Below are 24,182 nucleotides of genomic sequence, written 5' to 3'. Positions count from 1 at the left end.
AAAACAAGGAATTTCTCCGAAAGTATCGTTGGACTTATTTCGGAGTTGTACAATTGTGCTATAAGAGAAATTAGGTAAATGTTTATTTTTAAATCATCTATTCTCGGGACGATTTTCTATTTGTTAGAGTGAAACAAGTCAACATACAACAATTCTCTGGAAATCAATCAAATTTTTGTATTAAAACCTTTCAGAAAATGATTTTTTATAAAACTTCCATTAAAACATAAACTTGTATTCAATCAAAATATATCAGCTGTAAAAATTATGAATATTCGTGACTGGTCCACTCGCCCTAGCGAGAATGAGTTGCCAACTAATTAAGAACAGACCACAAACGTTCGCTGTTTTTATGTTTATCAAGTTACAATTTTTAATTTTAATTATTTTCTGAGTCAATGATGGGGACTTAAGGTGTCTTTTCCTATGGGAATGAATGTAGGTCTACATGAATCTCGTATACGCACTGGCGATACCAATCCCATCGTTCATAATTTCGGTGATATATCTCACGTTTGCCTACTTCAAAATTTACAACGAAGAGGAGGAAGCCCTGGTAGAAAAAGATGGTGGAGAAGAGGGTGAAGATGGTGACGGTAGTAATCCAACTCCGTTACCACCAACAAGCGGGGCCATTACACCGGGTAGTGAAGCGTTTCGAGAGGATCTCGCAAGTTTCGGCCATCAGCTGAAGGTCGCTATGGCTGATGAGGTCAGCAGAGAAAGCCTCGATGGGATACCAAATTCGATCTCAGCACAAGGGTAAGTAAACATCATCTCTGGATAAGCATGGATCTGAAAATACGCCCAAACCCTAAACAAACTTGGTGACAAAGTACATTAGGAAATCCGATAAGATGAGATCAATCCATTTATTTGATGACTCATTAATATAATTTCCAATATAATTGTACCCAAAGAAAAACGTACACCCAAGAAAAAAGTACTTCGCCCCAGTACCGACCGGTACTAGGGGGAAGTTCACTTTTGAAAATTTCTAAAAATACTCGTCCCAAGTACATTTTGTGTCCTTGGGTGAAGTACCACATCTGCCGATCGAGTAGAAATGGTACTGGGAGGAAGTAGATTCACTACTTTCTGCCAGTATTTTCAGTACTTTTGCACAAGTACCAAAGGTACTAGTTGATAAGAACTCAAGTTGAAAGGTAAGTTCAACAAGGTTGAACTTACCAAGGTTGCCAAGGTTGTTCAGGTAATTTTTCAACTTTTCTCAAGTACTTTGCGGACTTTAAGACAAGTAATTTCAGTACTTCCAATTGCTTACTTTATTGAAAAAGTAAATATTATTACCGGATAGAATGAGCTTTCTTACGCATTTTTGTAAATAGAAATGTTCAGCCGAAGATATTTTGTAGTAAAAAATCAATAGATTGCAATTTTTATGGATGCTTTCGAGAATTATTGGTATGCTTTCCGACCTGCAAAATTTCAATTTTGTTGAGGTTTTTATGTTTTATGTTGTTATTAACATTTAAAAGGCTTTGAAAAATTATTTTCAATTTCTGTTCAATTTTATTACTCACAAAAAGCAAGTTATTTGGATTTTTGAATTTTTGACGAAATTCGGTTTTTAGAAGAAGTAGAAAAATATTTTTGAGTTATACTCAACTTTTATTGAGTTTATTTGATACTTTTGAAAAGATCCAGCCCAGTACTCAGTACAAGTAATTTTTTTACTTGTCCCAAGTAACAAAAGTACCTCTGACAAGTACTGAGGTACTTCTCATCAATACACAGGTACTTGACGCATGATACTTGCATCAAGTTGTTTTGTAACTTCGAGAAATTGCAAAAATGTGCCTTTTCCCCAGAAACCCCTTGGTACTGGGTACAAGTACTTTTTCTACTGATCAAAAGTAATTTTTAATTTCCCGACTCGAAGGGAGGAAGTTATTGTAATGACCCCGAAAATCGAAAGTGGAAATTTAATAATATCTCCACGTTTCATGACTCATGAAATCTTTCTATGATGTCTTTGAACACATGTGTGTTTGTGTTTGTGTGTGTGTGTGTGTGTACGAATGTATTGACCCCGAAAATTTTGGGACATGATTTCTCTTGAACCAACGATGCAATTTGATTTTTTTTTTCAATCGACGCACCTCCATGTAACTTAGAACTGATTAGATTGTGAAGACCATCGCCTCAGCGGTTCTTCAGTTATTCGCTAAAAATATGTGAAAAAACGTCGAAAATGAGTTTTTTTTCATTATTCCCACTATTTCTCTTAGAGTAATGGTGTGATTTGAAATTTTTTGGATGCAATCGACGCGTTTCTGTGTAGAGTAAATCTTATTGGATTAAAAGAAAAATCATCTCAGCGATGGTCTCGTTATTTTTTTCTGTATTTCTCCCCAGTACCGACCGGTACTTAGGGGAAGTTCACTTGTGAAAATCTCGGAATATACTTGTCCCAAGCACTTTTGTATCCTTGGATGAAGTACCACGTGTGCCCATCAAGTACAAATAGTACTGCGAGAAAGTAGCATCATTTCTGCTAGTACTTTTAGTACTTTTCGCAAGTACCAAAGGTACTGGTGAAAAGTAATTTTTGAACTTCTCTCAAGTACTTTTATGACTTTATTTCAGTACTTTCAATTGATTACTTCATTGAGAAAAGCGAATATTATCAAAAATGAGCTTTCTGCGCATTTTTGTGAATAGAAGTATTCAGGTGAAGATATTTTGTAGGAAATAATCAGTAGATTATGGTTTTTATGGGTGCTTTCGAAACCGAATTGATTCACAATTTTGAGAATTGTAATTCACGTTCTTGAAATCGTAATTCACGTTATTCTGACCCCAATTTGTGCTCTCAAGAGCGTCATTTACCCGTTTGAGAAGCTTGTACATTACGGTTTTGAAAACGTGAATTACCGTTTCGAAAAAGTATTTTACACCCCAGGTACTTGACGCATGATACTTGCTTTTCAGTTCTTTTGTGACTTTCAGGAAGTAAAAAATTTAACTTTTCCCCAGAACCCCCTTGGCACTGAGTACAACTATTTTTTCTACTGATCAGACGTAATTTTTTTCTGAGTGTGTAAAATCTTAATCAATTATTATGAACGGAACAACCAAGTAGAATCATTCATAATAATGTTGTTAAAATTCCGAAAGTAAAATTTATAATCCTGATAAAATTATAATTCCGTAAATCTGAAAACGTGTGAACATTTAAAAATTAAATCGATTAGAATATTAAAGCCGATCAAAAAATATAATAAACCAAATCAATCTTTTGATTCTACATAAAACTTGAATTTATTTTTACGCTTGAGAAACCCGAGTGGAAATTCAAATTAGGATAGAATAAGAGATTGACCAGTGAAAACCGATTTTGATCAATTTTGGATCAGAAATGTAACGCTTGTTTGGGTCCATGCCTGGTCAAAATTCTAGGATTCGATCTTCCTGAACAGTACCGGATCCGATATGGATCTAGTCGAGATTTGACTGATCAGAATAGGATCACAATTCACTCCGCCACAATGAATACAGATACTCCATTCAGAATCTCATCAGATCCTGATCCGAAAGTCTAATCAATAAATTCTGACCAGTATTGAACCTAAAACTAATGTAAATCCAAGCTGAGTGAAATTTCCACTCGGGAAGGAGTGTATAGCATCGTCTCCATAATAAAAACTAAAACAGATGAAAGATTCCTTCAGATTATTCTTTTGTTCATAATTCTTACATTATGTTCGAGGGTATAACAACAATTAAAATAAAAAAGTTGTCCTCCGACGCTGACAACATCTCCGGCCATAACAACCGAGTAGATAGCCCGGCGATAATACAGAATGTAAATATATCGGTCGAAAATAACATCTTTCATTGTAAAAAATATCCTTGATTATCGTTCGAATCTCCGGAAATCACGTCCTCTTGGGAGGAAAAGAAAAGCGCCGGCGCTTTCGAATCTCCATGAAAAATAGTGATCGTGAGGAGTAAGCGCGTTATACTTTGGCGTAATCATGTTAGGAAGGATTATCGAGTATCGACCAGATGCTCCGTATTGGGCTCGTGAAAAATTGGTTTACACTCCCGAAGATTTCAAGCTCATTTTCGCTGTCTCCTTCGTCTCGTCGATGGAAGGGCAGGGGGGAGGTTCGTGTGTTATTTCACTGGCGTAAGAGAAACTCATGCGCATCTAGATATTGAGCCACACCCGGGATAGATATGTAGTGATATCGAACGGTTTTAAAGACGAATTTCTCGTGGGTAATGAACAATGGGGCTATGAATCTTCCGAGGGATCTCACCATGAATTGAGCGCCGAGGTTGTGGATTTATTATTTAGGGAGGAGGGTGCGTGAGAATTTATTCCTTGAAACATGGAGGAAATCGACTATAATGAAGACAAGCTAAGTCGAATGTTCGATGATTCAGCAAAATGTCGAGTATTCTCCAAAGCGAATGACATCACAAAAACTGATATAGTATAATTCGATTTTACGTGGAATAGTCGATTGAGGTATTTGTTGTGAATGACGAAATGAGCAGTGGAATGTGAAATAAAAATAACGGATAAACCTAGAGAAAACCTTGTAAATAATTCAATAATTTATTCCATAACTACATGAATTTCTCATTTTATACATTCAGTTGACAGCATACATTATTGCTCCCAGTGATAGAAAAAAAAACAATAATCACGCACATTAGAATTGTAATATTTTTTCGAACTGATGGTCCTGCGATTGTCTGGTGAGAGTTTTTCCAACTCCTTCGCAAAGAGACAAATTTTCTGTAATGGGTGGGCTGATAGTCACGAAGGCAGGGAGCCTATTCTCGACCCAGGATTGCACGGTCGTATGAAAGCCCGTCGTGAACGGAGGCGCTCCGTGTGCGGTGGGGTCCGTATGGTTTGAGACCGGCGTATCCGACTTTGGCTCCGTACGCTCCCATGCGATTTTCACTCGGCGTTCGGTTTCGTATGACGGTTTGACGCGTCTTAACCTCACACTCTGACATTCCCCTGGGACTGTAATTATTTTTTACATAATAATTTTACAATTTTTACGTAAATAAGTTAGTAAATAAATTAGTTCCATCAATCTCAACACAATAAGAATAATGATGAATAATTAATCTTTGGAAAAGAACGAAATGAACGGAAGAAATGGAAAAAAGCATAACGGAAGGGCATCAACGTCGCGGCCGCTTGCGGCCGCGGCGGCGCTAGTACGAGGAATGTGTAAATAGGGGAATTCGAAAGAATTGAACTTCATACAAGTTCCTTATTATGTTCACTCTTTCTAATTGATTTTTTCCTTTATGCTTCAAATATTCCGTATTTTTTATGGACGCGAGACCAACCCATATGAACCCCATGGCGTTAACGACCGAGTCCTGAAATAATCTTGTTTATAAGTCATTTTGCAAATATACTCGGAGAAAATGAGTGTTGAGGGAAATTAATCAGTAAACTTTCCTTGCGTGAAATAAGATGTGGACTGTAAAAGAGGTCCGTAAACATTTTGTATCGAAAATGCTCCCTTTGTATACAGAGAAACAAAAAATAGTTTCCATAACCAAACTCTCGATGATTCGATCAGAAAGCATTTTACTGACAAGAAACCGGTTATTCATTTTCAGAAGAAAAATTCCCAAATCCGATCTTAAAATGTACTTATTGGGTATGATTTTTTTTTCATTGAGAACCCTTTGGTTTTTCAATTAAGGACACTTCAATTAAAGGTTTTTAAATGAAGGAAGCCCGCAGCGAAATTTCAAAGTCCTCATTAGAGCTGGGGACTTATTGAGCGAATTTTGATGTATGATGGCTAGAAATGCAAAATGAGCATATTTCTTTTAATGCGTCACATGACCAAAAATGACGATCTTGCACCGGTCATGTGATGCATAAATTTTCTAACTACAAATGATTGTCATGGTCACAAGTAATTTGTAAGCGAATAGAGAACTTGCTTGAAGTTCAGATTTCTCTATTCACCCATTTTACATAACCCGTATGGAGAATATTGCCTAGATATTTTATAATCATTGATTAATGACCAGACCTTTTTTAAAACCTATTATTTCGGCCATGACGTCACAAAATTGTCAATCGGATAAAAACTGAGGCACACGGAGAGAAATATTCAATAAAAATGACGTTTTTTTTCCGCAATTCCGGAGCGAAATGTGATTGTAGGAAATTTTACGGAACTGTCACGGAATTTTTACAGAGCATTCCGTAATGTTTATCTGAATCTCCTGTGAAAAATTCCGATACCGTCACTTAAATTTTCTGAGTCGATTCCGTAATCGGTGAGCGAATTGTGAGTTCCATAATTTTTACTGAACATTTCTCTCCGTGCCCTTAGACGATTTTAAAGGTAAAAATGAAAAACGTTGTTTTTCGTTGGTTCACGGAGAAAAATCGATTGTACCATTCACCCTTCTTCCGACTTTTTAACATGTGCCATCATATATCAAAAGTCGCTCTATTCGTCCCCTGCTTCAATAAAGCCTTTGAGATTTCACCGCGGTCTCCCCTCCGGAGCATTTGCGTTCTTAAACTAAGAACTTCCGCGAGGGCTAAAAATTTGAAACAGTTGAACATTAATTCAACAATAATTGAGGCAAGGTGTCAAGTAATTTACTTTGAACTGCACAGGATTTAGAAACGAGTTGATTAATTTTAAAGCAGGAAGAGTCATCAATTCGCGAAAGAGAATTCTTTCAATTTTTTTAACTCCGGTGTTCATGATTCAAGAAACTTAAGGTTCTTATTTTAAGAACCCTAAAAGTCTGAGTTAGAGAAGCCACATTTCCTGAAAATAAGAGAAAATATACCTTAAACTTTGTGCAATTATACTAGTCGCAATCAAAAACTACTGAGGATTAGATCTCTTTCCTCTCTTAAAATAAGCAAAAATCTAGATTCAGTGTCAAAACGACACACGTAAATGTTAACACAAACAAATTAAATACACAAATTCATCCCAAAAAAATTCAACACACTCATTCAACACCATTTCAGCACAATTATCAACATAGTCTTCGAATTCAATGAACATTTTCATTTGGTATAAGAATTCATTTAATGAAAAATTTAAAAAATATAAACAACCATACAGTGAATTGCATCAATAAATGAGAATATATAAATTAGTAAATCGACCAATTCAATAAATTGACATCAAATTAAAATTAAACTAATCTCAACAAAATAATTATTTGGACGCAACACTTCACAGCTTCTTTGAAATCTACTCACAATAAACGCAAAAAATATTATCTCATTAAATGGTATTAAATCTGCATCCAATTACAATTGCTCCGACGATTGAAGTAGTCAAATACTCTGAGTCATCCTGTTACTAATCCCTCAATTATTATCACATATAGGGATTATTGAGGTGACACCAAATTTCAAATACATATACACACACAACTGTACACGTGTTAAATTTGTATATGTTAAATTCTCAATCAAGCGTTGAAAATACATATGTTAAATCTGTGTGTTGAAATGTATGTGTGTTATTTTGACCGGTAACCAAAATCCAACTTATTTCCAAGAGTTTTTGCTTGCTCCATTTTAGTGCGACAGGGTCTTGAAATTCAGAGATTTTTACTGCAAACTACAAAGTTTATTTCTCGGCATATGTGAATCTACATAAACCTCTTTCCGGTCATATTTGCACGGAAAGGTCGATTTTCCTCCCCAAATGACGGGAGAAAAGTGGCTTATATCATTCCTCGGATTTCTACTGTTTTAGAAAATACTCAAAATGACATAAGACGCATGAAAAAATTCAATAGAAAACCTAACGAATCCACGAGAAAATTCTATTGGAATTCTATAGGAATTCTATGGCTTTTCTATAGGATTTCTATTGGAATTTTATTGAAACATTCCATTTGTTTTTTGTGCTGATTCTATTGGATATTCGATAAGAAAAAGACAATACATTTCGAATTTCTGTTTGGAATTTTCTCTTGAGATTTTTTCTATAAGAATGCTTCGGCATCAATTTTCTAAGTTTTTTCCACTCGGATTTTGTAATGCAAAATAAAACAAAATCCAGCGGTACAAACTTAGAAAATTTGTACCCAATAATTATAATAGAAAAAATCTCTAGAAAAAAATTCTAACAGAAATTCGAAATCGGTTGACTTTTTCTTATCGAATATCTAATAGAATCAACCTAATAAACAAATAGATTTTTTCAATAGAATTCCAATAGAAATCCTATAGAAACCCCATAGAATTCCTATAGAATTCCAATAGAATTTTCTAGCGAATTCGCTAGGTTTTCTATTGAATTTTTACAGACGTGAATTCACATTCCTTCCTTTTATTTACAGTGAAAAATCGAGCTTAACCGTGCAGTTATGACGGAAAATATCGTGTGCACCGAGGAAAGACAACAGAACATCCCAATCTACACGCGGGTTAGAATGTTCTGTTTTCCTCCCTTGGTGCACAATATGCTATTGTCGATCTCCCATTCGACGAAGCCTCAGGAAGATGACTCCATTATCAATGCGCATCTCATTATGTAGAAAATGAGTTTTCTAAGTACCTTATCTCCATATGATACATTTTAAAATGGTTGATCGAATAGTATCGAATAGTAGATTTTCTGATAAACACTGTATTTCAATTACAAAAAAAGAATAATGGTGGAGAAATGAAAACCTTGCACACAATGGACAATGCACAAGTAGATGTTATCATTCATTTACATTTCTTGCCTTCGGCTCGAATTATACGTTAGGTGCAGATCGTTAGGGAATACTGTACTTTGTGGGTCGTGTTTATGTAATAGCATATTATATAAAGCTGCGTGTTTTGGTGTCCTGTTTTTCTTCTTAGGTGCAGATACTATTTTTCGTTATAACTGCACGGTAAAGTTCGGTTTTTCTTCGTAAATGTAGGAAGGCATGTGCACAGAAAAAAAATCCTTATTTTTAGATTTCAAAGATCTTAAATCAAGACTTTTGGAAGTTTGACTTGAAACATTCGGAAGGTTCAACTTGAGACTTTCGAAACTCTCCACTTATTATTATATTCGAAAGTCTTAACTTGAGACTTTGAAAAATTTCAAATTGAGACTTTCAAAAATCTCAAACTGAGAGTTTCAGAACTTAATTTAAGGTTTTCGAAAGTTTTGAGTTAAGACTTCCATAAGTTTCAATTTGGGCTCATATCGCTCAAATTGGAATGTTTTTTTTGGTGGTTTATATCTTTCCGAGGATCGTCGACAACAAAAAAAATCCGAGGAATTAAATAAGCCACTTTCCTCCCGTTATTTGGGGATAAAAACGAAATTTTCGTGCAGATATGACAAAAACCATTCTATGCTACGAGCTCGAAAACCACGATCTAGCAGAGCGAAGCGAGGTTAGAATCGCAGTTTATCGAGCCTAGTAACATAAATATCATTATTGAATTAAGATACTTGCCGAGTCATACTTAGAAATTATTGTTATTAAACCAGATAACGAAGCTCACGTAGTCGCACTCCCGGTACGTATGTACATAATCAACAGGAGTTGTATGGTGAGGCAAGTGGGCCAATTATAGTCTCCCTACAGGAATACAGGGACAATGGCCATTTACCTCGAGCTTGCCATACTTCTATTTCCCCGGGAATTCACGCCTGGTGAAGCTCAATGTCTCTTAATTTCACATAAAATTCTGCCATTGAAAAAAAATACAAAGAAGAGACTCCAGTTTAATTAGCCATTTACTTTATTTTTCCTATACACGGCATCGCGGAGGTACAAACGCCTAGTGGTGGGATTTGTAATGTGTAATGTCTAAAAGTTTCCAAGGAAATGCATGCCACGATGATTCACATTATGAGTGGAAGGAGAAATCATTAAAAATCAGCACAAGTACCCGGAATACAATGTATAAAATTTTTAGGGGCGTCAAGGGTCCTTCTAGTCCAATGCGAAATCCATGGGGGCTCGGTGGAGCCGTTTGTTTTCTCGGTATCTCTCTATATAATAAAAAAATAAGACCAAAAATTCAGGCGAGGTTTGAGATTCAGGAGTCGCTGAAAATTCAGGCGAGATTTCAAATTCAAGCGACGCCAAGGTGGTAATGCCGGCCCAGGGTTCGGCCAAATATGGACCCCTCCCTCATATATGTCCCCCTCACATAGGGGGACCTCCATCGTACTTTCAGAACTGCTATTTCTGTTGTCTTTAACAGTTTTCTGTTTTTTTCATTTCTTCAATAACATTAACACTTTTGTACTCTTATATTTTGTCACTGCTGCTACGTTCAGCCCGTGTCGAAAAGTGCTTACTAGTAAACGAAAAGTCTTTTCGTTTACAAGTTTCGACTTTTCGTTTACAAGTCTCGACTTTTCGTTTACTAGTAAACGAAAAGGCACTTTTCGTGAGAAGACCCGGTCAAACCGCGATTCTAACCTCGCTTCGCTCGATTTGATCGCAGTTTACGGGCCTTCTGACGAAAAATTGCATTGATCACACGGTCCAAAAGTATTTTCTANGTAAACGAAAAGTCTTTTCGTTTACAAGTTTCGACTTTTCGTTTACAAGTCTCGACTTTTCGTTTACTAGTAAACGAAAAGGCACTTTTCGTGAGAAGACCCGGTCAAACCGCGATTCTAACCTCGCTTCGCTCGATTTGATCGCAGTTTACGGGCCTTCTGACGAAAAATTGCATTGATCACACGGTCCAAAAGTATTTTCTAACGAATGTGATTACAAAGCCACATTCGTCAGAAAATACTTTGTGGACCTTGTGATGAAAATAACTATTTCGACACGGGCTGAACGTAGCAGCAGTGACAAAAAATATAGTTCGGATACACGAACTATACGGGGTGTTTTAACTCGTCGCACTTGTATCGAAATATACTATTTCTATCGTCCCTTTTGATTCACGTTTCATTAATAAATGTGCATCTCCATATGCACTCATTAAAAATTTTCTATGCGCATCTCATTTCACGGTCAAATTTGAATAATGAAACTGTTGAAGAAACCTCCGTGGTCATACCCACATGGTATACCGCAGGAGGGGGGGGGGAGGGGGACAAGAAGCCCCCCGGGTTGGCGAGCAAAGCGAGTAGGGGGCGGAGCTCCCTACACGGAGAGAAATTTCGAAGAAAAATTCTAGTGTTAGCACTGGGAAAGGGGCGCAAAGTGACGACCAGGGAAAAATTACAGGGCTGGTATTGGAAATTTTATTGGGTGGAATGGGAATTTTTCGCGTACTTAGCTGAAATTTTCACAGGAATATCAATAAAATTTCCAGTGCCAGCATTGGAATTTTTCCCTGGCCTGCATTTTGCGCCACTTTTCCAGTGCTAGCACTAGAATTTTTCATCGAAATTTCTCTCCGTGTAGTGTAACTTCATAATCGCTAGAAGCTACACATAAGATAGGACTTCTCATTGGGTGAAGGAATGGCCCATAGAATCAGACTGTCAAATTGCAAACATCCTATTTTCCTGAGCATACACTGAGAGAAAAATCTGAAGTTCGATTTACAATAAGAAAATAGTTGAGGTATTTTGGTGAACGATACGATTTTTTTTTGTATGCAGCACATAACATAGTAACTTCACAAGCGTAATTTTTGCAAATCAAAATGCAGTTAAACTAACCAAAGTTCAAAAGTAACTATAAAATAGTTGCAATAACTACATTTCATTGTAGTAATTACTTCTCCGGCCATAGTTACCGTAACCCATGCAAAATTGTTGAGGACTTTTTGACTATAATTCGATGATGATGGAATATAGTCAGAATTATATTTTTCTCTCAATGTATAAATACCAAATCCTGATGGATTTTACCTTCATTTTCAATCGCGAAATAATATCGAATAACTGCTCAACTACGTTGTGAATCGGTTCAATAATCATGGTGCGCAGAAATTGTTGCAATCCGCTATCAAAAACGGGTCACAGCAAAGTTATCAAACAAATGTTTCGTGTGAGTGATCATGTGCGAAATCAGTTTTTTGAAGAAATTGGAGATGGACTGTTTATCTGCAGCACATGTCACTCATTGGCAATGAGTCATTGCTGAGAAGGAGGAAGAAGGAGGATGTCAATCATCAGTCTGAAGGAGCTGTAAATTGCCACGTGGATTTGTATGAGGAAGTGTCACATCAGCTGGAGAGACTAGCCAGCCCCCAGTTACTCGGGGCATTCCAATCATTTAGATGATATATGTGAAGCAGAAGAGCAAGCTGTACTCCATCAACTGAATAAATCCTTACCAGTATTACGACAGTCTCCCCTTCAAACAAACTGGGTTGGCCGAAGCATTACGGAGAAGAGGGAAATAATGAACTCTTTAAAGCAATCATTGTCAACAACTTTTGGACCTGAAAGTTTCACCAATGATATGAATAAAATAGTTGAGAAGATTAAAAACAAACTAGAATGATGGTGATAATCATCTGCTGATCATATTCTAAAGCTGTTTACAATGTCCTTTTGCATGCATTGTCCGATTTTTTAAATCATTTTTTTTTTCTTTTCTGTGTGGTTAGAGTGTGGGATTGGCATGAGGGAGACCCGGGTTCGATTCCCGGCTGGGGGGGCCAAAATTTGTGACACTCTAAATCTCACGGTTTCATTGTCGAGTGGAAGTCTCGCCAGAGACGACTGTACCTGGGCAGGTTTTTCCCTCAAATGAGGTTTTCCCTTGTCCTTCAGCGAATGCGGCATTTTCTTCAAAAAAAAAAAGAGTTCATGGTTACTCATTTTTTTATAAGGACAAAAAAACATACTTTACCATAAAATAAGTATTGAGCAAACTACAGTTGTTCAAAGTTTCAGCGGATTGAGAGCGCTTGAATTAGGTAGCGTACTGAACAGCGGGAACAGTACGCGACTTCATAAAAAGAATATCTTTCCTATCAGTAAATGTCATTAAACAAAATTTTGACACAGCTTTCTGAACAATATTTCCCTCAACATATATTTTTTTTCAAATTTTTCAGTAAAGAACTCACCTAATTACAACGGTTTTTCGTATGGCTTATTTAAAAAATTGCAATATTTGCTTTTTCCGAGCAATTTTTTTTTTAAATAACTAACCATCTTTTCCGAACGATAAAGCCCTTTTGAGTTCTCCACATGAAATGCGTAGTTATTAAGATATAAAGATTCGTAGAGGAGGGGGGGATGGAGTAAGAGGGGGTGGGGATAGAACCCGGAGGGTAAGAAATGCATCATATTAATGCAAGAAGGCTCAAGCATGAGAGTCAAAAGGGGGGTGAATGTAGGGATGGAACCATCAGGGTGAAGTCATGAGAATCAAATAATTTTTTTTTCATTCGCTCGTGAAGAGCAGTACAGAAATAGTATATTTCGTCCTTAGGCCGAAAAAAAACTTTTCTGGCAAATCCACCGAGCCGCAGGCGAGGGCTGCAATCATATGAGCTAGAAAAGTTTTTTTTAGATCGTATGAACAATATTTTTTGTCATAAAAGCTGTAAGCTATGCGTCTGTGAATTGCTGCCTTACAGCCGGAATGAGAAAAAAGCATTTGAGGGTGTGTTCGCAATTTGTTACTTCACAGCACGACAATTGTTCATGATGCAACGTATCATTTGTATCGGATATTATTAATAGAATCGCATGGGTTGTGACCTACAAAGTAATGACTCAGTTCTCAAGAAAATGAATGATTTCCTTCATTTAGACCATTCAGAGAGGTGAAACTCGAAAGTAATATTTTTGTTCGAACGAAAGCCCATATTTTCTCCGATTATGTGCGTTCTTAGAAGGGGCCAGGCAAACAATAGACGTCGAGACGCCACGCAGTCTGTTGCACTACCGCGCAGGTTCCATCTCCGTCAATTTCTAGCGAAGCACAATAGAAAACTTCAACTCTACGGAACTTTCTAAATACAATAATAATCAAAACTTTTATCCTATAATTAATTATGTTCTTCATTGTTACTCCCGAACTATTCAACAATGTTTGTGGAATTTCATTGTCTTTCATTATTGCATATCATTATTTGAGTTGTCACGTATGAAAAAATCGCATAGAAATTTTCTATACGGATTGCCTACAGAAATTCTATGGAATTTCCGTATATGATATTCGGATATTTCTATACGAATTATTTCTATACATAAATTTTGATATAAACTTTTGTTTTCATACGAACGATGGCTAAACGCTCCAGAGAAACACGTAGAGAAATGTCGCAACTCCATACGAAATGTTTCTATACATGTGGCAGTGGATCGTATAGGATTAAATCTATAGGAATTGTGTAGAAATAATTTGTATAAAAAATATCCGTTCAGAAACATCCGAATATCATATACGGAAATCCTATAAAAGTTCTATACGCAGTCCGTGTAGAAAATTACTATACGAATTTTTCATTCGTGACATGCCTCTCTCCAGAAATTTGTCAAAAATTGTTAAACCCTGAAAAGCATCAACGAAGTCCCAAAAACTCAGAAAGTTGATGAAAATTTCATGAAGAACATCAGAATCATATGAAAACTGATCCAAAAATCTTTACAATTTATTCCATCAATTTCGCTTATGTCCAATTTCTGGAATTTTCGAAATTCTCATGTCCTTCAAAAAAATATAAATATTGCTTTCGTCTCATTTTGGAGAATTTCACAGTCTCCCAAACATTTAGTGAAAACTTTCGTAGAATGCCCGCTTAAGGGGAGACTACTGTGAGTTTTAAAAGTCGTGGGTTATTGGAGTGAGACTTTTCATACGTTGAAGATCGATTATATAGATGTGACAACGAATAATTAGTGCAAAAAAAATTTTTTTTATTGTTCGTTTGCCCGAAAATGCTTAAAATGCCAACAACAGTCTAGGGCCTCTAAGTTTTGAGCTACAAATGATTTTTTTTTCAAAATTTTCGGAAAAATATGTGGAATAACAATTACGAGCTATTTTTTTCTTAAATTCACCTCTTACATGGCTAAATTTGCTTTTTTTGTATTTTTTTACACAAATAGTGAATTTTTTTGTTCCACACATTTTTCCGAAAATTTTGAAAAAAAAATCTTTTGTAGCTCAAAAATTGGAGGGCCTGGACTGTTTTTAGCATTTTAAGCGTTTTCGGGCAAACGAACAATAAAAAAAAATTTTTTTTCACTAATTACTCGTTTTCAGATCTATATAAATCGATCTGCAACGTATGAAAAGTCTTACTCCAATAACCCACGACTTTTAAAACTCACAGTAGTCTCCCTTTAAAAAAAAAGAAAATTGTTGTCCTAATTCAGAAATTCCCATACTTCCTACAAAATACCAGTATCAAGCGGACTAGCCAATTCGAAACGCGAACTACCATTAACCCCTCACGTACGAGGTCGATACATCGTATCGACCGATGCAAATGTGAACGCTTGCTGTTCAAATTGATTATTTCCAAATCTATGAAGGATAACTTGACCAGGCAAACAAAATTGGAAACCGTAATACGGTAGCTTCAATTAGATAGCGGTTTCATAATTTTCCATTAATTAGAAATAATTGAATTGGAGTCGTATTGAGCGCACACTACGCTTCGTAACAAAATGACCCCGTCCGTGAGGGATTAAGGGGAGGCCACACAAAAAAAAGTACTGATTCAAGTCAACGTCGGCTTGATTCTAGTCAATTTTTGGCTTGATTCAAGCCGAGTGATTTGGACTACGTCAATCCGGATTCCGAGTTTCATATAAATCGAAAAGTGGTTTATTTTAAGAAGACACGTATTAAGCCGACCTCAGTTTGAATCAAGCGGAAAAATCGGCTTAAATCAAGTCGAAAAATCGACTTGAATCAAACCGAAAAGCAGAGTGATTCAAGCCAAAATTCTGCTTGTTCCAGGTGGTACATAGCGAATTGATTCAAGTCGGTTTTTCGGTTTGATTCAAATAGATTTTTTAACTTGATTTAAGCTGCCTTTCGGCTTGTTCCAAGCCGATTTTTCAGTTTGTTTCAATTATTCTTATTGGTAAAAAATCCATATAGGAGAGCAGGGAAAAATGAGATGGATAATTCATGTGCATTTTCCAGTTTCATTTTAACCTGTGGTCTCTTATTAAAATTATGCAGCGGACTAGCATAAAAATTCCCGAAAAATAATTCGCAAAATTTCTCATTAACGTACTTTTTCTCCGAAATAATCAAGCCGAAAAGAATCAACAAGTTGATAAAGAATCAACTTGAATCAAGCCGAAAAATCGACGTGAATCAAGTTGAACACACGACATGAATCAAACCAAAGTCGGCCTGAATCATGTCGACAAAACGACTTGAAATAGACCCATATTCCGGTTCGCATCTGTCCAAATCTGACTTGATTCAGGACGACTTTTTTTTGGGTGTAACGTAAAATTTGGAAGTCGTCGGACATTGAAGAAATGATATATATAAAGTATGGGTATAATTTTCTGAAATATCGCCACAATTTCAGTATATACTATCTCAAGGAAATAAAAATTGTGGTGGATTTTTTTTCAAAGTTGCACAAAAAATCATTATTTCCCACAATCCATTTTTTATTGGTCTACACACAAAAAATCTGTATTTTTTTTATTTCCACCGTTGTTTTTTGTGGATATTTCAACTATGTATAACTTAATTGTTAGCTCAATTGATTGAAAATTGGGGCACTTGGGCATTTCTGTAGGCTTTGAAACGATAATTTCGACCCGTTTAAACCCTTTGCAAGCCTCAGAACATCCCGGATTTTGGAGAGAAAAAATTATGGAACGAGTCTGAGACTTCAGAATGGACATGCAGAGAACTGGACCAGTACAGTAGACTCTCGTTATAGTCGCATTCACGGGGCTGTAGGGGCAGCCGATTCTGAGAATGGGACTGTATTTCTCTTCCCCCACCAGGCGCTCACGGTAAGCCTAAATTGCGGGAATCGGGAGCGATAAGAAAATAAATTTTACTCCAATTATTTTTCTCTTCAATTTGCATTGAACATTTTTATTAAATATAAAAATTATTTTCATTAAACACTTTTATTAAATTAACAAAATGCATTGCGTTGAACACTTTTAGTAAATTAATGAAATGAATAGAAATATTAATAACATCGCATTGTTCAATACACTCCAAAATTTATTCACTTCATTCAAATAAAAAGCAGGATTATGCACCACTGCAAAGACCCTCTCTTCGTGACAGTCAAGAGTGAACTGAATTTCTCTCTCGCAAATTCATTTTTCCTAAATTTTATTTCCCGAATTTCTTAGAAATGCAAAACAAAGCCCATTCCGAGAAAACACAGGGGCATTTAAATCCACACCTCGGAGGTGGTATGGAGTGGGGGAAGCGCTCGAGCTTGAAAAAATCGATATGAGGGGAAATGCGACTATAACGAATGCGACTATAACGAGAGTCTACTGTAGCAGGATGGAACATCAGAAACAGATACACAAATTCGCGCAAATTTTCTTAGATTCTACTGTGATGTCTTAAAAAGGTTTCTCAATTTGTTAAGTGCAATCTTACTCGCGAAAGGCGGAAAAGGGGGTGACGATGGCGTCTGTCCGCACTGTTGTCTGGCAAAATCTGTTTGTTTTTTGTATTTTGCTGTTGTAAAACTGTAAAAGGTGTAAACGCCATATAGTTGGAAATAAAGAATCTAATCTAATCTAAACGTACAATAAGGAATACCACAATAGATATGATTTTAATCATTTTCATTTCATATTTGTGTTCTTTTTTATTTATATAGCTTGAAATAGATTGCCCTAAAGAGGAGTAAGATTTACCACTCGAAACGTTGGCAAATTAAACCGGAATAAATTACTAATTTTTTTTAGTTCTAACGTTGCCGAAAACCGTAATAATGGCCTGGAGTAGAAGGGTTAATTGCAAAATAAAAAAATGATTATTCCAATAACACGTGAAAAAATCACTTTTGTCGAAAATTCTCATAACTCCATGAAAAATATTCATTCCCACAACACAAGTTTACGACTTTACTCGTCTGTCGGAATATCCAACTTCCTCACATATGCTATTCGCGCAGCACACCAGCCGGCATATAAACATGAACACTACAAAACGGAGCGAGTGGTAAAAGTCAGGCAAGGACGGCAAACATCGATTCGAGAGAAACTGAGGGCACGACGAAAACCATGTCAGAGGTTTTTCCCGATGCTCCCAGCTCCCATGCAGTTTCTAAGATTCCCCAAGCCCTAAGGAATTTTGGCCAGTCCTTCATTCCCCAAATGTCAACCTCTTCGCTCTCGACGTCGCTGTTGCATAAATGGAATCAATTCCAAGACTTGGTGAATAATTCCGGGTTTCAATCGGCATGCGTCCAAATACGCGGTAAATCCAGGTGACATAAAATGGTCGAGAGCAGAAGAGGGAGAAATGGGGTAGAATGAACGAGAGATGGGTCGAATGAGAAGGAGACAAGCTAAATTAATTGCATTGCTTGATCGTAAGGGGTTGCATTGCAATTCCATCCCCTCGGCGGTGATCGGTGTCCACGTTACAGTGACATTGGTGTTACACTAGTGTTCCATTGAGCTGTATGCGTGTATGGAAACGTCACGTAGATTCTGATCAGGAAATATGTGTTTGCTGCCGGTTATAGCACTTACGGCGATCAATTTACGGGTATGTAGGTCAGTGGGGAAATGTGTAATGATGAATTTTCATGTCCACTGTCATGACGGAATTATTGTTTATCGGTTATTGCCGATGTATTCTTTTTATGTGGTTTCGTATTGATTTTTAATCTGATTTTTTCCGTCATAGGGGTTGAATTGACATGAGGGTTTTTGAAAATCCGAGGAGCTACTCCTTCCGTAATTGAGTGACATCATGACTTTGGAATGAAGTCGATTTCAGGTGATTTCAGCGGGAATTTCAGTGATTTCGAATGATTTCATGAATTCGAAATCAGTGATTTCAGAAAAAATAATGTCATTGAAATCACGATGAATAAATTTAATAAATAATAGAGGTGGTTGTCCCCACGGGTCGTGTTAAATCATGGACCTCAAAATTGGCAATAATAACGAACGATGTCACTCCGCCAATCTTGAGCTAATATGACGATGAAAACCCGTCCGTTTTACCCGACTCTCCACTAATAATTCACAAATAACAATTAATTTCAGAACTTTATATTAGAAAAGAAAAGTTAGATAAACGATTTCACACATAGATTGTTATAACATTGACTCATTTATTTAGAAATATTTTTCAACTTCATCCAAAATTGTCTCAGGGAGCCTCAATTGTCCACTCTCAGTGATCAGAGGGGGAGCAATTGTTCTTTGATACTGGCTTATATTAATGTAGCCGTGAGAGGCCATTGGCTCCGCCTTTAAACTACTCAAACTTTAATCCAAAATATACCAATGGCACAGAGCACCTATATTTTTGCTATGGCAGTGTCTATTTACGTGCTCCACGGTAAATTTTACCGTTGATATATAGGAAATTTTCCCGTAGATTTAAGCTTTTAAAATTTCAACTGGAATTGACAGTTTCCACGGATTTTAGGCCATGAAATTATGAATGGTCAACGACAAAATTCCTTGAAATTTCTGTGGACATGTTACTTGATAGAAATTTCCAAGACCCTCACTGGAAATTTCTGTGAAAATTTTTTAACAGTGTACTTTTTTTCTACTGTGAACATTTTCTTCGCAGGAGTTAGTGATCTATCGAGAGATTTAAAGCCTTAACAAGTAATTCTCATTGTCTCCATACAGAAAAAGTTCTTTAACAACTCAATGATTCAAGAATTCTTGCAACAGTGAATAATAAAGAAGTTCGCCGCGTCAGTTCTTCAATCTATTTGGAGACTTCCTGCGTCAGTTATACATTCGGACTTAAGCAATGAAATAATCTAAATTATTCACAATAATGGTCTATACCGAAATGTCGGAGGTGAGAGTTGCTTTCAGAAATAGAGCGAAGCGACCGTCGCGGCGTGGGAACATGAGAGATAATTTCTCTGGATTCGTTCACTTTTTTCAGTTGTCATCAATTCCTTATCAGTTTGAGCATTGGAGCAGTTGGATTGGAATGAATTTATCCAAGTATTCAAGTGATTAATTCACAAAAAACGAGCAGGGGTTCGAGCCTATCCGACAGAAGGCATGTGACTGTTACTTTTTGCGGCATTAGTCTCTTTCTTTTTTTTTATTTCTACCAATTCCATTTGTAGTAAGCTTCCGAATGGATTCGTAGCAATTCTCTATCCTTGTGACAGCATACGACCGTAACTACATGCTACGCGGTGTCTACAGGAAAATATTCAACCTTTTAATGGAAAATATTTATACAAAAGCTTAAATATCTCCGAAACTGCTCGGCAGGTTATGCCTATCCAAATTACCAACCTTCAGTATTATAAAGGCTATGATCATATCAAATTTCAGCTTGCTATCCCCATTTTTTCTCAAGTTATCGAGCGTACAAGAATGAAAAATAAAAAAAACGAAAGAACGGGGATATTTCGGAAACTTTCTATGAACGGATATATATGAGGTATTCCATAAGAAAACCACGGCGGGGCACGCACACTACTACAAAATAGTGGAAAGTGGGGAACCGTGATCCACGGCAATGGGTTAATTTGGTTTTTCTTTCTACGTATCATTGAGTTTTATAATGTACTAGGTGGCTACGCCCCCTGTCCGCTCCGCTCGCCAACCCCCATACGACCCACATATGTCCCTTGTAATCCTTATTCTGACCCTCGCAACCCTTAACCTGACCCATATGACCCTTAATCTGACCCCTATGATCCTTAATTTGATCTTCGTAGCCCTTATGACTCTTAATCTAACCCTTGTGACTCTTATTCTGTCCCTCATGACCACGATTTTGACCTTCGTAACCCTTATTTTGACCCTTGTGACCCTTAATTGTGGAGTTTTAATTTCGAGTACCAAATTTTTATCACCAGAAGTCGATTTGGATTTTTATAAAATGGAGAGATTCCGGAGTGTATAAAGTGTAATGGATTTCACTTTTTTATTTTCACATTAATTAAATAATAATGAAATTTTCATGATTGGAATACAGGAAAGAATGAGCGCGGACGAAAGCATGCGCGCGCTCTGCCTAATACTATACAATATAACCATGGATATTCCGTTTTTTTTTTTCAGAAACTTGAGCAAGACGATGACGACGAGTATCTTGACTCCCCCTGGGCCGACAGCAGCAGTCTGAAACGACATTTTCAGGGGTTGAACAATATATCGTGGAGGCCCCACTAGATGATCATCGCTTACAAGTCGCAATCAGGAAATGTACGGTCATCAACACCGTCTTGTTTGCGACTACTACCACTTTTTACATCAATACTACACAGGCCCCTGACTCTCTTTACTACTAACGACCGTCAGGGTGAATCAGAAATTCTCGAAAATACGTAAGGCTCGAGAGTAACAAATGCTCAATAGATTAAACATCTATTTTATGTCCAAATTGAAACATTAAAACAAAATATTCTTTCTTTATAACAAAACTCCTACTGGATAAATTTTCCAGTTGCTTTATTTTTTACCCTCTGGAAAAAGAATGATTTTATTCATTTTAATTGCGTGAAAATTCATGAATAAAGATCGGAATTCAATTATAAAATTATTTCAATACAGAAAGATAGAATATATAAAAAATGATAGAAATTCATGGATAAAAAATTCTGGTTCACTTCAGTGGAATAAATCTAACAATAATAAATGATGAAAAACAACAACAAATATTGGAGGATGGACTCGCCCTCTGGGAGCCACAAAGTAGGATAAATGTTGATAAAAATTTCTAGTTATAAATGAGACAAACTAAATGAATGAAGGTGAGAAATTTAATAATGCAAACATGATAATGGAGAAAATAATAGAAATTATTCGCTTATTGTGTTATCATGACGCATCTACACGATTGCATTTTAGTAGTCGCCGTAATACACAATTTTCACCCGTCCCACGTTGATATAAAAAAAGCAACAATTGAGGTTAAAAAAACCAAATAAGACTTAACAAAACTTCTAAATTGACGTGAACGCAGAAAGTCTTATTGTTTGTGTTACAATTTTTATATATGCAATGCAATAGCCATGAAATTTTAAATCGAGCCAACGTAGTTGTTACTCATTTTGCAAGGAAGAACTTTAGAGGAAAAGGTCACGAAAGCCTTTTCTATGGTTGATGAATTGCGCAAACAATATCTCTCGAATTTTTTCGTAAATATTTATCATGTTCAGTTGAATCCATTCATCAGAAATTCAGTTTCTCTATTCACAATTCTGAGAATGCTAAAAGCATTCGAAAAAAAAAATCATTAGTTGGATTTGACAACTTCAAACTCACATGTTTTCGTGAAATTTTGTTAGAATAATTTATCCACCTATTCCAGGGATATATGCGAAATAATCGATATGGAAATTCGTATTTATCTGCTGTTATCACTTCGTCACAGATCTCGAGTGCTGCTCTGCCAGATAATCTCGCCAATGCTACTTTACAGTAGACTCCCGTTATAGTCGCACTCGTTACCGTCGTATTTTCCCTCATTCTCATTTTTCGTCGCTCGGCCGCTTCCCCCACTCTAGGGTAAATAGGCCAATAGCTGGACAGTTAAGGAAATGTTGAACTTCGTTAAAGGATTTAAAATCGATGAAGTAGCGACATGAATGCAAAAATGAGTTCTAGACCTGAAAAAATATGTGAATTAGGAAAAAGCAATAATTCGAAGTGGAAAAAATTATGAGAAGAATAATTAAACGAGGGAAAAGTGGAATATCGGTGGATGGCCAATACATGAATGGTCTGGAGGAATATAAAATTTTCATCCAGTTCATACAAACATGTGAATTTTGTTTTATTGAATGTAAAGAAGTACAAGGCCAAAGAGATTCTTCATCTTCGTGATGTGATTCTTCTCCTGAAAATAGTGTGCCATTCCCCACATCTGCCTCTTTCGAAAGAGAACTTTTTTTTTTCTCCACGACACTTTGTCACTGAGGCTTAGCAAATTACTCCCAAATATTTTTGCTTCCGAATGGAAGCATTGCAATCCTTCGATTTTCACATTCTCTAATTTTGATTGGAAATGATGTAAAATAGTCTAAAACGTAAAAATTCGAAGTTTGGCAACTATGTTTATATATGACCACCTTCCCGGTGGTCGATTTTTAGAAAATTGAGTAATTAAGTGGCTAAAGTAAGTCCAAAAAATCTAAAATTTTGTCAGATTATAGGTCTTAATGAGGACTAACTCTCTGCAAAATTTCAGCTTGATCGATCTAATAGTTTTTAAGAAAAAGCGATTCATTTTTTAATCGTCTTCCGCAAATATCTTCAAAACTAATAGACCGATTTCGATTTTTTTGTTTTCCAAATATTCGCTTCAATGCCTTCTACCTAAATCAATCAAAACATATACACCCGTTCATACCAAGTTTTCGAGATATTCGCGTTTTTTAGGTTTTTCATAAAAAAACTTTGTAAACATTCTAGCTTGTGCAAAAATGGAGATATCAACTTGAAATTTGGGCAGAAAATATGTATACCTGTTCATACGAAGTATTCGAAACATTGGAATTTTGATAGCACCCATGGAGGTGGCAGTAACCATCGGAAATTTTTGCTGCTAGTTAGTACTGTGAAGCTATAAACTTTTTCAATATTTCAGACCATTCGGAAACCCGCCATCAATGTATTGATGGCAAAAAATATTTATCATGTGATATTTCGAAAAAAATCACATGATTATACACAAGTGTTATTATTGATAATGATAACAATCCGTACAGTTTTCATTCTATTATTTATCGAATATTCAGTAAAATGTGAAATTGTCTAGGTATTAGACGGAGTCCAACTATTGACCTGTTCACCCTACTACCCACGGACCCCGGAGTAAGCAGTCCGGCGTTATCTTCGGAGAGGCATTATCTCTCAATTGCAAAAAAGCCGAAAAATACCTGGCCGTAACGTGGAGCCACTGAATGGCTTTATGTATACAAAAGAGTTGTTTTTTTATGGCTATTATTAAATTTCTCGTGATTTATATTGTTTGTGCATATCAACACTGTTTCAAAATCATCCTAAAAGCAAAGAGAATACTATTTTTCAATTAAAAAATGGAGTTCGACATCAGAGTAACAAAAAACAAAGAATTTTGTAGTGTGCCCAACTGCAATAGTTCAGCCTATCGTAATCCTA

The 24,182-nt window shown here is 36.3% G+C and overlaps 1 protein-coding gene across 1 annotated transcript in view; it reads left to right on the top strand.

Moving 5' to 3' along the window:
• The window catches only part of LOC107043029 (protein tipE), a gene marked incomplete at its 5' end in the record, with an annotated part of 28,393 nt that extends 5,184 nt beyond the window's left edge, over positions 1-23,209 (top strand). Inside the window, 2 exon segments of the mRNA XM_015264329.1 lie at positions 443-762; positions 21,120-23,209. Of these exon segments, the coding sequence (XP_015119815.1) occupies positions 443-762; positions 21,120-21,183 (384 nt within the window).
• Positions 23,210-24,182: the final 973 nt, after the last annotated feature.

This window comes from Diachasma alloeum, unplaced genomic scaffold (genome assembly GCF_001412515.2).
Source record: "Diachasma alloeum isolate Michigan unplaced genomic scaffold, Dall2.0 Dall_scaffold_00543, whole genome shotgun sequence".
In the NCBI taxonomy this organism is placed as follows: domain Eukaryota; kingdom Metazoa; phylum Arthropoda; class Insecta; order Hymenoptera; family Braconidae; genus Diachasma; species Diachasma alloeum.
The sequence above is the reverse complement of the archived record's forward strand: the minus strand, read 5'-3'. Positions and strand labels throughout refer to the sequence as shown.